Source organism: Chiloscyllium plagiosum, unplaced genomic scaffold, assembly GCF_037043375.1.
Source record: "Chiloscyllium plagiosum isolate Xiang-an unplaced genomic scaffold, Cpla_swu_hap1 HiC_scaffold_3, whole genome shotgun sequence".
In the NCBI taxonomy this organism is placed as follows: domain Eukaryota; kingdom Metazoa; phylum Chordata; class Chondrichthyes; order Orectolobiformes; family Hemiscylliidae; genus Chiloscyllium; species Chiloscyllium plagiosum.
In genome coordinates this window covers 81,287,752-81,301,757 of record NW_028270141.1, presented here as the reverse complement: position 1 = coordinate 81,301,757, position 14,006 = coordinate 81,287,752, and the positions used below count along the sequence as shown (strand labels likewise).

Below are 14,006 nucleotides of genomic sequence, written 5' to 3'. Positions count from 1 at the left end.
TCCGTAAATGTAACAGCTATTATGTACTTTCCCAGACATCTGTTCTAGCTTTTCACATTGCCTCAGTGACGTGATCCTATCATAAAATAAATGTTTATTAGGAAACAAACCTAACAAAAACCTAACTTGTCGTGGACTTAAAACTCTAATGATAAGTATTTTATGCATTCACTGATACCAATTTATTGAAGCTTTCTTCAACTTCCTGAATTGCTGCATAGGTGCCCACAATTTACTAATGGATATTATTTATAAGAAATTGAGAATATCTCCACACTCATAAATAGTCATCAACATAATACATTATTGGAGGTAGCAATTAGAAGTCTACAGAGTATTGAATTCTGCATATCCTAAAAAAAGATTGTTCATAACAGCAAAATATTCAAAATGAGGGGCAACTTGTTAATAATTGGGAAAATTATAAGAACTATTCATTGTTTTTTGTTAACATAGAAATAGCAATGTGAAATCAGTTCAGTGTCCAGGAAAGGATGTTGAAGTGAATGGTACGAATGAATTGAAGAAATAAATAAATGTGTTTTAGAGAATCAAGCGGGAGCATTCAAATGGTGGTTTATTGTTCCTAAACATTTTTTAGGATAGACCTAAAATTTGGGTCTATCTGCTTGCTTGGCATCTCACCGTTAATTGAGTTGCCTGGCTGCAAGAAAATCCTTGTGGGGAGGAATTAGACTCTTAACAGTAGATGCCTGATTTTTGATTAGTAAGTACATTAAAATCACACAGGCTCCCTTATAAAGCAAAAGCACATCAATTTGCTTCCTGAAGAAGGGCTCATGCCCGAAACATCGATTCTCCTGTTCCTTGGATGCTGCCTGACCTGCTGCGCTTTTCCAGCAACACATTTTCAGCTCTGATCTCCAGCATCTGCAGCCCTCACTTTCTCCTCAAGGTTTCTGGTGACCATTACTGAAACTAAGTTTCTATTCCAGGTTCTTTTTTAATGATTAACTTTAAGTAAAATGAAAAACACACATTCCCATTTGGCAAGGCCTCCATGCAAAAGCAAAACCTCACTTAACAAAGTCTGCTAACTATATTTACTTGGGAAAATTGCAACATCAACTTCCTTCAATAATTCCAGACACAATAGCTGTCAATTAACTTTATTCCAAATACTTTATTCATTTTGTTTTCAAATGTCCTTTTGGCAAAGGTGAACAGTGGTACAGCAGAATTACGAAAAGTTTCAGTGGTCCACAGTGGAAAGACAAAAGGAAATGACCTACATGAAGAGGCACGCTGCTATCTACCAACTCATCCCAAGACAATCCAACATGCCCACCAATATGGCGGCATTCCTAACAGTCGACAGGAGATTTTTGGAATCCCTGAATATTTCAATCGCAAGTGAGTAAATAGAATTATTTAAGATATATATTAATGATTTGGATGACATAAAATAGGTAGGAAGATAAGTAGTGATGATAACACAAGGAGTTGACGGAGGTTGTATATACAGGTTAAGTGAATGGACAATAACTGAGATGATGTCATATAATGTATGAAAACACGTGACAGTGTCAAAAAAAGGGAGGCCACGAGTTCATCAACTCAGCAGCTATGTACCCAAACACACTTCACGGCTCTACCCAGAACTCATTGGCACACATAATGTTTACAAATAGGTTAAGAGCCACATTTGTTCTGTTGCTACCTGAAGAAACACACCAGATTGTTGAAAGGAATCAAATAGCCCAGCCACGCTCTTTTCTCAGGTATAATAGTGTTCCTATTTGTGGAAGGATAATCTGTGTATATTTATCAAGAAATACAGGGTAGATGTTGACCAAGTACTGGCACAAAGCTAAAATATGACTGACAAGTGGGTATCTGACAAGGTCCTGGCCCAGCCAGGTCCCAAATCCAACACTGAGTCAGGATGAGATCACGTGGCAAAGGCTAGCTGTCAGCGGTTAACGGCACAGCCTCAAGTGTTGAAGCTTCCATAACCGCAGGGTTTTAAGAAGGGGCCTCTGTCTCAGTTCCTGAAGGATGCACATTGACCCTGGAGCAACCCCCCGTAACCAGTGAGGATATTGCCCTTGTGAAACAGACTTTGTTGCCCCCCCCCCTATAAGGACGAGCTCACTGTACCTAATGTTCCAGTATCCCTTAGATGAATCCCCCACCAAATTCTAATTAAACTGAGCCTCCGGTTTGTAATATCTAAGGGAAACCGTGCATCATGTCCATGTAAATAGTTTTGCTGCTTGGACATACAGATTGTGTTTGGAATTATGTAAACACTGGATTGTTTGTTTAAGGGGAAGTTTGAACATAAAGGTAGAGGCTTGTTATGTATTATAGATGGTGCATATTATGTTGGGGCAGTGTCTCTTTAGGCAGTGAGTTATATGATCACTGGTGAGTCAGTGTTTGTGTTTTTTAGAGTGCACAGTTACAGAATAAAACCTCCCTATTGTGTTGCAGCAAGTGATGAGTTTGTATGTTTTAAAGTCTGACTGGAGGCTGGTAACTGTCCAGTACAGAATAATATGATATTTAGGGATTTAACAGGGGATTTGTGAAGAAGTTTTTTTTCCCCCTTGAGGGAGCATCTAATACTGGTCTCAGAACAAGAAGCCACCCATTTAAGATAGAGATGTGGAGAATTTGTTTTTGTCATAGAGTGTAGTAGATCCATGGAATCATTTGCTGCACAGGGTAATCAAAGTTGAGCTATTAATTATATGTCAGGCTGAAATAAACAGAGTTTTAAATAGTAAGGGAATCATGGGAATGGAAATGAGCAGTAAAGTGGAGTTAAGAATTATCTGATCAGCCACGATCTCATTGAATGGGAGAGTGGAGCTGCTGAGTCAAATGGCCAACTTCTGCTCCTATGTCCTAATGTCTTCCAAAGATCCTTTCATTATTATGTTAATCTCAGTGCTAACTTGAAGTGCATTTAGAATAGTGTTCCTATTTGTGGAAGGATAATCTGTGTATATTTATCAAGCAATACAGGGTAGATGTTGAATCCTCAAGCTGACAACATTTGTAGCTAATCCTTTTTAGGGGCAGGGGATGGGCACATTTAAGTGTTTTTTTTTAAAGCTGTTTCTGTGCTTGTTTTTCACATTCCTGCAGTACAACGTCACCATTTTTGGCTGGGTTTCTCTAATGCTCAATAATGTGGAAATTAATCGATTCTGCCTACAGTTTGCATAAATTCCTTGGTAGAACATGTGGAAATTCCTTTGAGAGAGCAAGATCCTTTGCATCTAGGTCCCAGCCTAAATTGTGACTTTTGATATGTACTCCCACTGGTACTATGCCTGAAGAGTGGCAAAATTGCCTGAGATTTTCACCTCTAAGACATTCTGATGGTCCCAAAGTAGCTTTCGCTCCAGAAAGGTAAAGGAAAAATCAATGCATTGAAATGAATTCATTTTATTTATTATGATGGTGTTGTATTTTCAGATCCCACTTCTCTGTCAGCATCAGAACTAAATCTTCACATGGACTTATATTTTATGTGGCGAATAAAGAGGAAGACCAGTTCATGACACTTTTCATTGCCCGTGGTCACCTTATTTACTCATTCAGTAATGGCCGTGAAAAATTGAAATTAAGAAGTTTAGAGAAATACAATGATGGTCTCTGGCACAATGTAAGTGAGACAAGAATATTGTGAGAATGCTTTCCAGTTCTTTTCTCTTTGAAAGAATATAGTGCTACTGCACAGTGATATATCTGTATATATGTGATATACATATCCATGTTCAACCTGTCGTAATGTAAAAACAAAGGTATTTTATTAAGAAAATACACAGTACTACTGTGTTTGTAATCAGCATATCAGCATTCAGTTTATACTTGCACTCTTATTAGTGGCATTTTCACAATGTACAAAGATGGATTGGATGCATATTGGACCCAGTTAGAAATCCTATTTTCCCTTTTTGTAAAAGTAAATTTTTGTTCTAAACCTATATTTTACCCCTAACTCCTATTTCAAAATATAGAGAACTAAATGAATCCTTATATTTTTATTCAAACTAAGTGTGTGACCCACCCTGAGAATGCCATTTTTGAACTGGCCATACTTACCTCTGCACTAATAGAACCATTAAGTTAGGTATATGAACTAAGGAGAGTCACTATCACTAAAATAATAGATTAGCTGGGCAGCATCGCATTGCTATTTGTGGGAACTTGCTAAGTACAAGTTGTCTACGAAGTGTCCTACATTATAACAGTGACAACACTCAAAAGTCCTCATTTTCTATAAAACAGTTTAGTATATCATGAGGTCTTTAATGATATTATATAAAAGCAAATTTTACTTTTTTGTCTTTTTAGGCACAGCAATACAACATTCAAATTATTGACTAAACCAGTTTGGACTAATATTGCAATAATAACTTGCTACTTGGTAATCAAAAGTTAGCAGTGAAATACGACAAGCATTGAGTGAAACAGATCATTGGTGCCTATTTCTGAGTCCTTTGTAGTCATGACATTAACATTTCCCCTGTTGAACTTTGAAGAAAATTTATACTTGTTAAATTTTCGTCAAGTAATTTTAAATCATACATATAATATTTTTTGTTATTGCTGAAAATAATCACCAACCAATCAACATTCCCCTCTCATGCAGTATAAATGTTAGTTTTTCCCATAGATGGTATTCTTGTGAATTGCCCTGATGAGCTCAAGACAAAAAGCTTTGGCAAATGTGCTTTTTTTTCAGCAATGCTAAATTTCTATTCTATTGCACAATTTTCATTATGGTTGTATGCTACTAATTTAGTGGTTCTCAAACTCTTTTTGCTGAAAGACTCTTTTAGGGTTCATCAACCAAATTATAATTTTATGCTGCAAATGTTCATGTTATGTAAATACTGTATTTAAAGAGCATTTTAATAGCATTTTTAAGAAAACAGTTTTGTTTTGCCACAGTCAATGGGTTACATTTCTGCATTTCACTGTAAAGTCTCCTTAATTGACAGGAATCAGAAGAATAGGAGCCTAGAGAGAGCAGTGCACAGAGGAAACACTGGGGGGAATGAGGTACAGGAGAAACATGATCAACATTGAATAGGGGCCTGGCAGAGCAGAGCATGTGGAAAGCAATAAGGAAGCATAGATCAACTAGACCAGGATTTGGCTGAACTCACTTGTGTACTTGATAAAAGTGGGTAATGCTTATGTATTCAAACCCTCTAAGAAAGGGAGCTGAATAGAGGTACTTTGACATTATTTCCATGGAAATTCTATTCTACATCGAGCTATTTCTGCTTCTGTGACTTGCATGTGACCTGTCGTGTTCACTATCAACACTCAAACACTGTGAGCTACATCAAGATCATAGGCAGATGTATCCATGCATTTACAATGGGATGCAGGCCTCCTCCAACTTTCATACCTCTATATATCATCAAAACATAATTGAACAAAAAGCAGAAGAACACGTTCAATGTTCAATTGTTATCTTTAATATATTATGTTTAGCTCAACTGAAATCTTCTGTTTTTGTTTTGTTAAGGTTATTTTCACACATGAAAATAATAAAGGACGTTTAATAATAGATGGTCTCCACATTCTAGAGGGTAGTCTCATCAGTCCTGTTTATCCATGGAATATAACTGAACCATTTTATGTGGGTGGTGTGCCATTGGGAAAAGCTGCCAAAAACATTCAGGTAAGTTATGCTAATACTGTGTATTTAAAAAAAAAAATCATCTGTGGGATGTGGGTGTTGCTGGCTGGGGCAGCATTTCTTGCCAGTCCCTAGATGTCCTTGAAAAAGTGGTGGCGAGCTGCCTTCTTGACCACAGTGCACATGCAATAGGATCATACACATGGCAAGGGAGGGAATTCTAGGGTTTTGATGCAGCGATGTTTTTCTTATTTATCTGCACCCCTTGTCCCTTATCCTTCTGGATGGAAGTGGATGTAGGTTTGGAATGATCTTTGTTGAACTTCTGCAATGCATCTCATAGTACATACTGCTGTTACTGAGTGTCAATGATGAAATGACTAGATGTGTGTGGGTGTGATGCCAGTCAAGCAAGCGGCATGGTATTTGGTGAAGTTTTTTGAGTGTTGTTGAAGTTGCACTAATCCAGGCAAGTGGGGAGTTTTCCGTCACACATCTGACTTGTGTCTTGAAGATGGTGGACAGACTTTGGGAAGTCAGGAGATAAATTATTCACTGCAGTATTCCTAGCTTCTCACACATTCTAGTAGCCACTGTATTTATATGGCTATACTAATTCAGTTCCTGATCAATTAGAACATAGAACATAGAACTTAGAAGAATACAGCGCAGTACAGGCCCTTTGGCCCTCGATGATGCGCCGATCCAAGCCCACCTAACCTATACTAACCCACTATCCTCCATATACCTATCCAATGCCCGCTTAAATGCCCATAAAGAGGGAGAGTCCACCACTGCTACTGGCAGGGCATTCCATGAACTTACGACTCGCTGAGTGAAGAACCTACCCCTAACTTCAGTCCTATATCTACCCCCCCTTAATTTAAAGCTATGCCCCCTTGTAATACCCGACTCCATACGCGGGAAAAGGTTCACACTGTCAACCCTATCTAACCCCCTAATCATCTTGTACACCTCAATCAAGTCACCCCTAAACCTTCTTTTCTCTAATGAAAACAGCCCCAAGTGTCTCAGTCTTTCCTCATACGATCTTCCTTCCATACCAGGCAACATCCTGGTAAACCTCCTCTGCACCCGTTCCAGTGCCTCCACATCCTTCCTATAGTATGGCGACCAAAACTGCACACAATATTCCAGATGCGGCCACACCAGAGTCTTATACAACTGCATCATGACCTCAGGACTCCGGAACTCAATTCCTCTACCAATAAAAGCCAGTACGCCATATGCCTTCCTCACCACACTATTTACCTGGGTGGCAACTTTCAGAGATCTGTGTACATGGACACCAAGATCCCTCTGCTCATCCACACTACCAAGTATCCGACCATTAGCCCAGTACCCCATCTTTTTGTTATTCTTCCCAAAGTGAATCACCTCACACTTAGCTACATTGAATTCCATTTGCCACCTTTCTGCCCAGCTCTGCAGCTTCTCTATATCCTGCTGTAACCTGCCACATCCTTCCTCACTGTCAACAACTCCTCCGACTTTCGTATCATCCGCAAACTTGCTCACCCAACCTTCTAACCCCTCTTCCAGGTCATTTATAAAAATGACAAACAGCAATGGTCCCAAAACAGATCCTTGCGGAACACCGCTAGTGACGGCACTCCATGAAGAAACTTTGCCATCAATTACTACCCTCTGTCTTCTTCCATCCAGCCAATTCCTAATCCAAACCTCCAACTCACCCTCAATGCCATAAATTGTAACCCCAGGATGTTGATAGTGGGAGATTCAATGATAGTAAGGCCATTGAATGCCAAGGAGTTGGAGATGGTCATTGTCTTGCAGTGGTGTGACATAAATGTTACTTGCCACTTTTCACCATAAGCCACGATATTATCCAGGTCCTTCTGGATTTTAACCTCGACTGCTTAAGTATTTGAGGAGTCACAAATGGTGCTGAAAGTTATGCAATCATTGACGAACATCCACACTGCTGACCTTATGTTGGAGAGAAGGTCACACATAGAATTCCAGTGTCGTGCCAACGCCTGCATTGTAGCATTGTATTCATATATTTCAAGCACATTTTTGCTTTTTTTCTCTGAGGGCTGTTCTGCCAGCATATCAGCCATTTATACACTTGCAATGAAAAAGTTTTTTAAATAATATGACAGACTGTCAGAAATTCAGTACAGGTACACAATCCTTAATCCGAAACACTTGGGATCAGCAGGTTTTCAGAATTCAGAATTTTTCAAATTTCAGAATGAGTGAATGTTTGACGGTGATTTTTTTTAAAAAAAGTCTTACCGAGCAGCAGACTGACTGCTACTACTACAGGCCCTGAGACAGAATTGAGGCCCTCTGTACCCCCCCCAACCCCCCCAACCCCCCACATACACACACATCATGTCTGAGTGACATGCATCGAGTGGGTGTGGAATTGGGTTAACTGTTTGCCAAACAACCTTGTTAATGAGAAAAAAACTTCACGACAAAACCTTCGGACGTTGGAGCTTTACGGATTTTGGGATTTCAGATAAAGGGTAGTCTGCCTGTACTATAATAAAGGGAATAGGTTTCACTTTGGTTGCAGACAGAATACTGACAACTGTCCATTATACATTGATTTGAACTGGGGGCCTTTGTGAACTTAATGTGGTTATTCATTTCCATTGTCTTCAAAATTTTAAAATATTTTATGAATTTTGTTGAGGGTGATTCTTGAAAGGATTTCGTGGAAAGGTTAAGGGTTTTGTAATTGAGTTTCCTCTTTAAATCCTTTTATTTTGGTTTCTCCATAACCCAGACTACCATCCCATAGTTAAGAAATGATTTCCATCTTCCCGTGTAAAGGGTTATCAGTTTAAACTAAAAAGGGAATTGAAGGACTGACTTCAAAGAGCCTTGAAATCAGTTGCAAATATTCTTAGGGGACCTGAGGATCTTCATATGTTCAGTCATTGAAACAGGTTAATTAATCCATATCCTGGTATTTTTCTGCCCACATAAGGTATATATTTCAATGGTGCTGTGTTGGTCACTTTTTCATTGTATATTTTAAGATTATTATATTGAAGCAAATATTAAAATCTCTGCTTCAACAATTTAGGGCACACAATTTCATGTCATGGTCACTATTTTTAATTGTTGCTAGATAATTGACCAATGTTGTGGATAGGGGAGGGGAGGGTCAAGGCAAGATAATTCTGACAGTATCACTGCCTAAGAATTGAAGGGTTATCTTGCTAATGCAAAGAAGCTATCCACAGTGTGATGTCTGTTCAGGTATTTGTTACAGTATGTCCATCTGCTGAGAATTGAGAGAGGTAGGGACAATAGTTACAATTAAGCAATAGAGGTAGAGCAATTATATCCAAGTTAAACAATATCATGAATGACTCGTTTAATTTGGATACAAAAGTACCAGGAATAACTCTTAAGATTTTCCTCTGGAATAATGTTAGTCTCTGAAGCCCATTGTTTCTTCTTGGATTTTCTGCAATGTGTTCCTGATCACTTAAGGGAATGTAATCTCTTACAGCTATGAGGGTTTTATAAGATTATGTTTTGGGATTGCGTCTTTAATTTAGGGAAAAATGGGGCATGACCTGTTTTGCATTCTGAGACAGCAAGCCAGCGTGTGGTTAAAGATTAAAGTGGGTATAGGTGGCAGTGTATGGTTGCAGCTTGTCTTCCTAGAATGGTGGCACAAGATGTTTTATGCCTATAAACAATTATGAAAGCATCTGTGCTGAGAGCGGACAGACTATTCGTCTCCAATGTTCTAAGAAAATGCTATTAATGGTAGGTTGTGTAAATACCTATACTTTCAACTGTTTAATTCAAATACAGAATGAAGTTGGGAATCAGTAGGATATTTCATTAGCATTTCTATCTGGATGCAAGACCCTTCGGATTCATGCTGCCATGGAGGTGGGCTTTGAGAGGAGAAGGGTCCTTAGGAAGCCATTGTAGGATCAGGTTATAGGTTTCAAATTAAAAGTTCCTTTTAGTAGTTGGCGGTTTCAATCAAGATAATAATAGATTAATCAAAGAAAATAATAACCAGCACAATTCAATGTTGTTTTCCTGCCAGGGGTAGGCTCTTCAGTGCAAGCAAGAATTCTGTTGGAAGTCTGTTTTCCTCATTAAATAGAGTTGACGCTGGAACTCATGAGCCATTTTTTGCAAAGGCAGTACTACAAAGCACAAGATACTGATTTAAACATTTAGTGGCAGTGCAGGTGACTGCATTAATTAATTAAAAATTTTTTTTTTCAGGTCAAGTCAATCCAAAGTTTTAATGGCTGTCTTCGGAACTTCCAGCTAAACAGACAGCGGTTGTTACCAGCAAGTCAAACATTTGGTGTTACACCTTGCTTTGAAGGTCCGACTGAGTCTGGAACATACTTTTCCACAGAAGGAGGATATGTGATTTTGGGTAAATCAAATAAGCATATCTTAGCATTTACATCTCTATGTGCATAGATCGGAAGCAAAATGTAGTTCTTTCAAAGTAGACTGGAAGTGGTGTCTTCAGTGGCTCTGAAAAGAATGCTATTCCCGGGGGGTATCTTTAAACTGTGAAACATGGGGGAAATGAGCCATTACATTATTTCTAATTTGAACATTTTAAATGATTTCAGGCAAGGCTGTAACATCCTGATCAGATAAACACATGGCTTACCATATGTAGAAGCTCGATAACAATAAAGTTAAATAGAGTGCAAAATTGCTATAACAGAACAAGTGATGTATAATTTGTTATTGTGCAATAATCAGAATTTCTGCACTTGATTTTCAGATGATTCGTTCAATTTAGGATTACAATTTGAGCTTGTTTTTGAAATTCGTGCAAGAAATCATTCAGGAATACTGTTACATATTCATAGTTACAACCGGAAATACCTGAATCTCTTTATGGAATATGGACAGGTAAGGGATTAAGAGAATGTCAGAGCAAAGCTTTCTATCAGTGTATATATTGGATTACCCAAGTGCAGAGCAGAGAAGGTATTCATGAAGAAAATGTTCTGCAGTAGTAATGGAGCCGAAGTGCTTTTCAGTCCATTAACTTACTGATGTGCTTCTAGCAGGTTTTCACTCTATATGCTATTTCTTTGCAGGTAATATTAAAAGTCAGCAATGGAACTGCAGAGTTTAAAACATCAGTTTCTCCAAAGCAAAGTCTGTGTGATGGCCGATGGCATCGAATAGCAGGCAAGGGTCATTTTAATTACTTTACTGATATTCATATACAAATTTCCCATATAACTCTTAACTCAATAACAAAGTACCCTCAAGAACCTAATATTTAGCCAGTCATTGTAATTATCAGAAGACCATAAGACATAGGAACAGAAATTAAGATATTCAGCCCATTGAGCAGGAAAATCGACATTTCAGGCAAAAGCCCTTCATCAGGGATCCTGATGAAGGGCTTTTGCTCGAAACGTGGATTTTCCTGCTCCTCGGTTGCTGCGTGACCTGCTGTGCCTTTCCTGCACCTCTCTAATCTAGACACTGGTTTCCAGCATCTGCAGTCCTCACTTTTGTCCATTCAGCCCATTGAGTCTGCTCTGCCATTTGATCATGGTTGATAGGTTTCTCAAACCCATTTTCCTGCTTTCTCTCCATAACATTTATCCATAAGAAAACTGGTGCAGTGATAAGAATAAGAGCTTTGCTTCAGGGTGGTCTCGAGCCTCCAACTCTTTGGTTAAGGCCAAACGCACTGACCAATTGCACTAAAAGCCGGGCAGTTAGGGCAGAATAATTTTTACATTTAGTGGCAACGACAATAATTGAGTCCGTACATTCAATCAATCAATCGATCAAACTGCTCTCAATATTTTTAATACATCCAGTCACGTGAGATTGACTTTAGTTAACAAATGTGCTGATATCGAAACCTCCTTATTATCTTGATGAGTACAAAAAAAGAATGGCCTTTGGTTTATGGAAAGGTGTAACTTTCTCCTTGAAGTACCCAGTGTTGGCATTAAGGATTATACCACAATATAGGGGTCAGTCAGCTCAGTTGGCTGGGTGGCTGGTTTGTAATCTACATTCAGACAAAGAGGAGGTTTTAGCACTTTTGGAAGATCTGAAAATAGATAAGACCCCTTGATCAGATGGGATTTATCCTCGGATTCTCGGGGAAGCCAAGGAGGAGATTGGAGAGCCTTTGGCTTTGATCTTTGTCACCATTGTCGACAGGAGTAGTGACAGAAGACTGGTGGATAGCAAATGTTGTTCCCTGGTTTAAGAAGCGGAGTCGGGACAACCCTTTTGGCCACATTATAGGCCAGTGAGCCTTACTTCGGTTGTGGGTAAGGTGTTGGAAAAGGTGATAACAAACAGGATTTATAATCATCTGGAAAGGAATAATTTGATTAGGGATAGTCAACACGGTTTTGTGAATGGTAGGTCATGCCTAATTAACTTTATTGAGTTATTCGAGAAGGTGACAAAACAGGTGGATGAAGGTAAAGCAGTGTATATGGACTTCAGTAAGGTGTTTGATAAGGTTTCACACAGTAGACTATTGCACAAAATACGGAGTTTCGGGATTGAAGATTTCGCAATTTGGACCAGAAATTGGCTAGCTGAAAGAAGACGGACAGTGGTGGTTGATGGGAAATGTTCATCTTGAAGCTCAGTTATCAATGGTTTGCCGCAAGGATCTGTTTTGAGGCCAATGTTGCTTGTCATTTTTATAAATGATCTGGATGTGGGCATGGAAGGATGGGTTAGTAAATTTGCAGATGAGACTAACGTAGGTAGAGTTGTGCCAAAGGATGTTGTGGGTTACAAAGGGACATAGATTAGGTGCAGAGCTGGGCTGAGAAGTGACAAATAGAGTTTAATGCAGAAAGGTGTGAGGTACTTCAGAAGAAGTAACAAGAATGCAGAGTTCTGAGCTAATGGTAAAATTCTTGGCAGTGTAGATGAACAAAGATATCTTGGTGGCCACGTGCATAAATCCGTGAAAGCTGCCACCCAGGTTGATAGTGTTGTTAAGAAGGCACATGGTGTGTTGGTGTTTATTGTTAGGGAGATTGAGTTTCAGAGCCACGACGTCATGCTTCAGCTGTACAAGACATTGGTATGGCCGCATCTGGAGTATTGCATGCAGTTCTGGTCACCACACTATAGGAAGGATGTGGAAGCTTTGGCAAGGGATCAGAGGAGATTTACTAGGATGTTACCTGCTATGGAAGAAAGGTCTTATGAGGAAAGGCTGAGGGAACTGAGGCTGTTTTCATTGGAGAGAAGAAGGTTGAGAGGTGACTTAATCGAGGTATATGAGATAATCAGAGGGCTAGATAGGATGACCCTTTTTCCTTGGTTGGTGAAGGCTAACATAAGGGGACATAGCTTTAAATTGAAAGGTGATAGATTTAGGACAAATATCAGGGGTAGTTTCTTTACTCAGAGAGTAGTAGGGGTGTGGAATGGCCTATCTGCAAAAGTAGTAGATTTACTGACTTTAAGGGCATTTAAATGGGCATTGGACATACATATGGATGATAATGGAACCGTGTAGGTTAGATGGGCATCTGATTAATTTCATAGGTCAGCGCAACATTGAGGGCCGAAGGGCTTGTACTGTACTGTAACGTTGTGTGTTCTATGTTTTATGTTCTAATGCATGATGCCATCAGTATGGGTTTAATTCCCACACTGGCTGAGGTTACAATGAAGGACTGTTCTTCTCTACCTCTCCCCTCACCTGAGGCATGGTCGCCCTCATGTTAAACTAGTCCTCTCTCTCTAATGAGAGTGCAGTGTATGGCCTGGTAGGGCTGTGGTGACTTTACCTTGCCTCCAGCACAAATAAACACCAAATAAAGATTCCTATGTGCTCTGGCTAATAACATATCTATGCACTAACCTTAATCAAGCACATCCCAATGTAGGAATTTCCAATTTGGTATTGGTTTTTGTTAGTATAAAGAATTGCCGTTTTCACACTTTGAGGCTCTTCACTTGGACAAGAGTGGTGTCATGGACGAATTTGTACATTGATTACAAGCTAATAACTCTCTTACATGGCTGGCCTACATTTGAACTTCTAAAAGGCTTTTGTCCTACAGAAGAGATTAATGTTTAAAATTAAAGCACATGGAACTTGGGGTAGTGTATTGAGATGGACAGAAAATTTGTTGGCAGACAGGATTCAGAGAGTAGGAATAAATGGGTCTTTTTCTGAATGGCATGCAATGATTATTGGAATACCATAGGGATCGATACGAGGACCCTAGCTTTTGTATATTAACAATTTAGATGAGGGAACAAATACAATACCTCAATTTGCAGATGACACAAAACTGGGTGGAAGAGTGAGATGTGAGGAGAATGGAGAGATGTTGCAGTGTGATTTGTACAGGCTGAG

General features: G+C 39.1%; 1 protein-coding gene across 1 annotated transcript in view; it reads left to right on the top strand.

The window, feature by feature from the left end:
• The window catches only part of lama4 (laminin, alpha 4), a 190,421-nt gene that overhangs the window by 163,976 nt on the left and 12,439 nt on the right, over window positions 1-14,006 (top strand). The window contains exons 33-38 of the mRNA XM_043684602.2: window positions 1,181-1,374; window positions 3,451-3,640; window positions 5,519-5,674; window positions 9,890-10,049; window positions 10,413-10,543; window positions 10,735-10,828. Of these exons, the coding sequence (XP_043540537.2) occupies window positions 1,181-1,374; window positions 3,451-3,640; window positions 5,519-5,674; window positions 9,890-10,049; window positions 10,413-10,543; window positions 10,735-10,828 (925 nt within the window). The remainder of the gene's footprint in view (window positions 1-1,180; window positions 1,375-3,450; window positions 3,641-5,518; window positions 5,675-9,889; window positions 10,050-10,412; window positions 10,544-10,734; window positions 10,829-14,006) is intronic.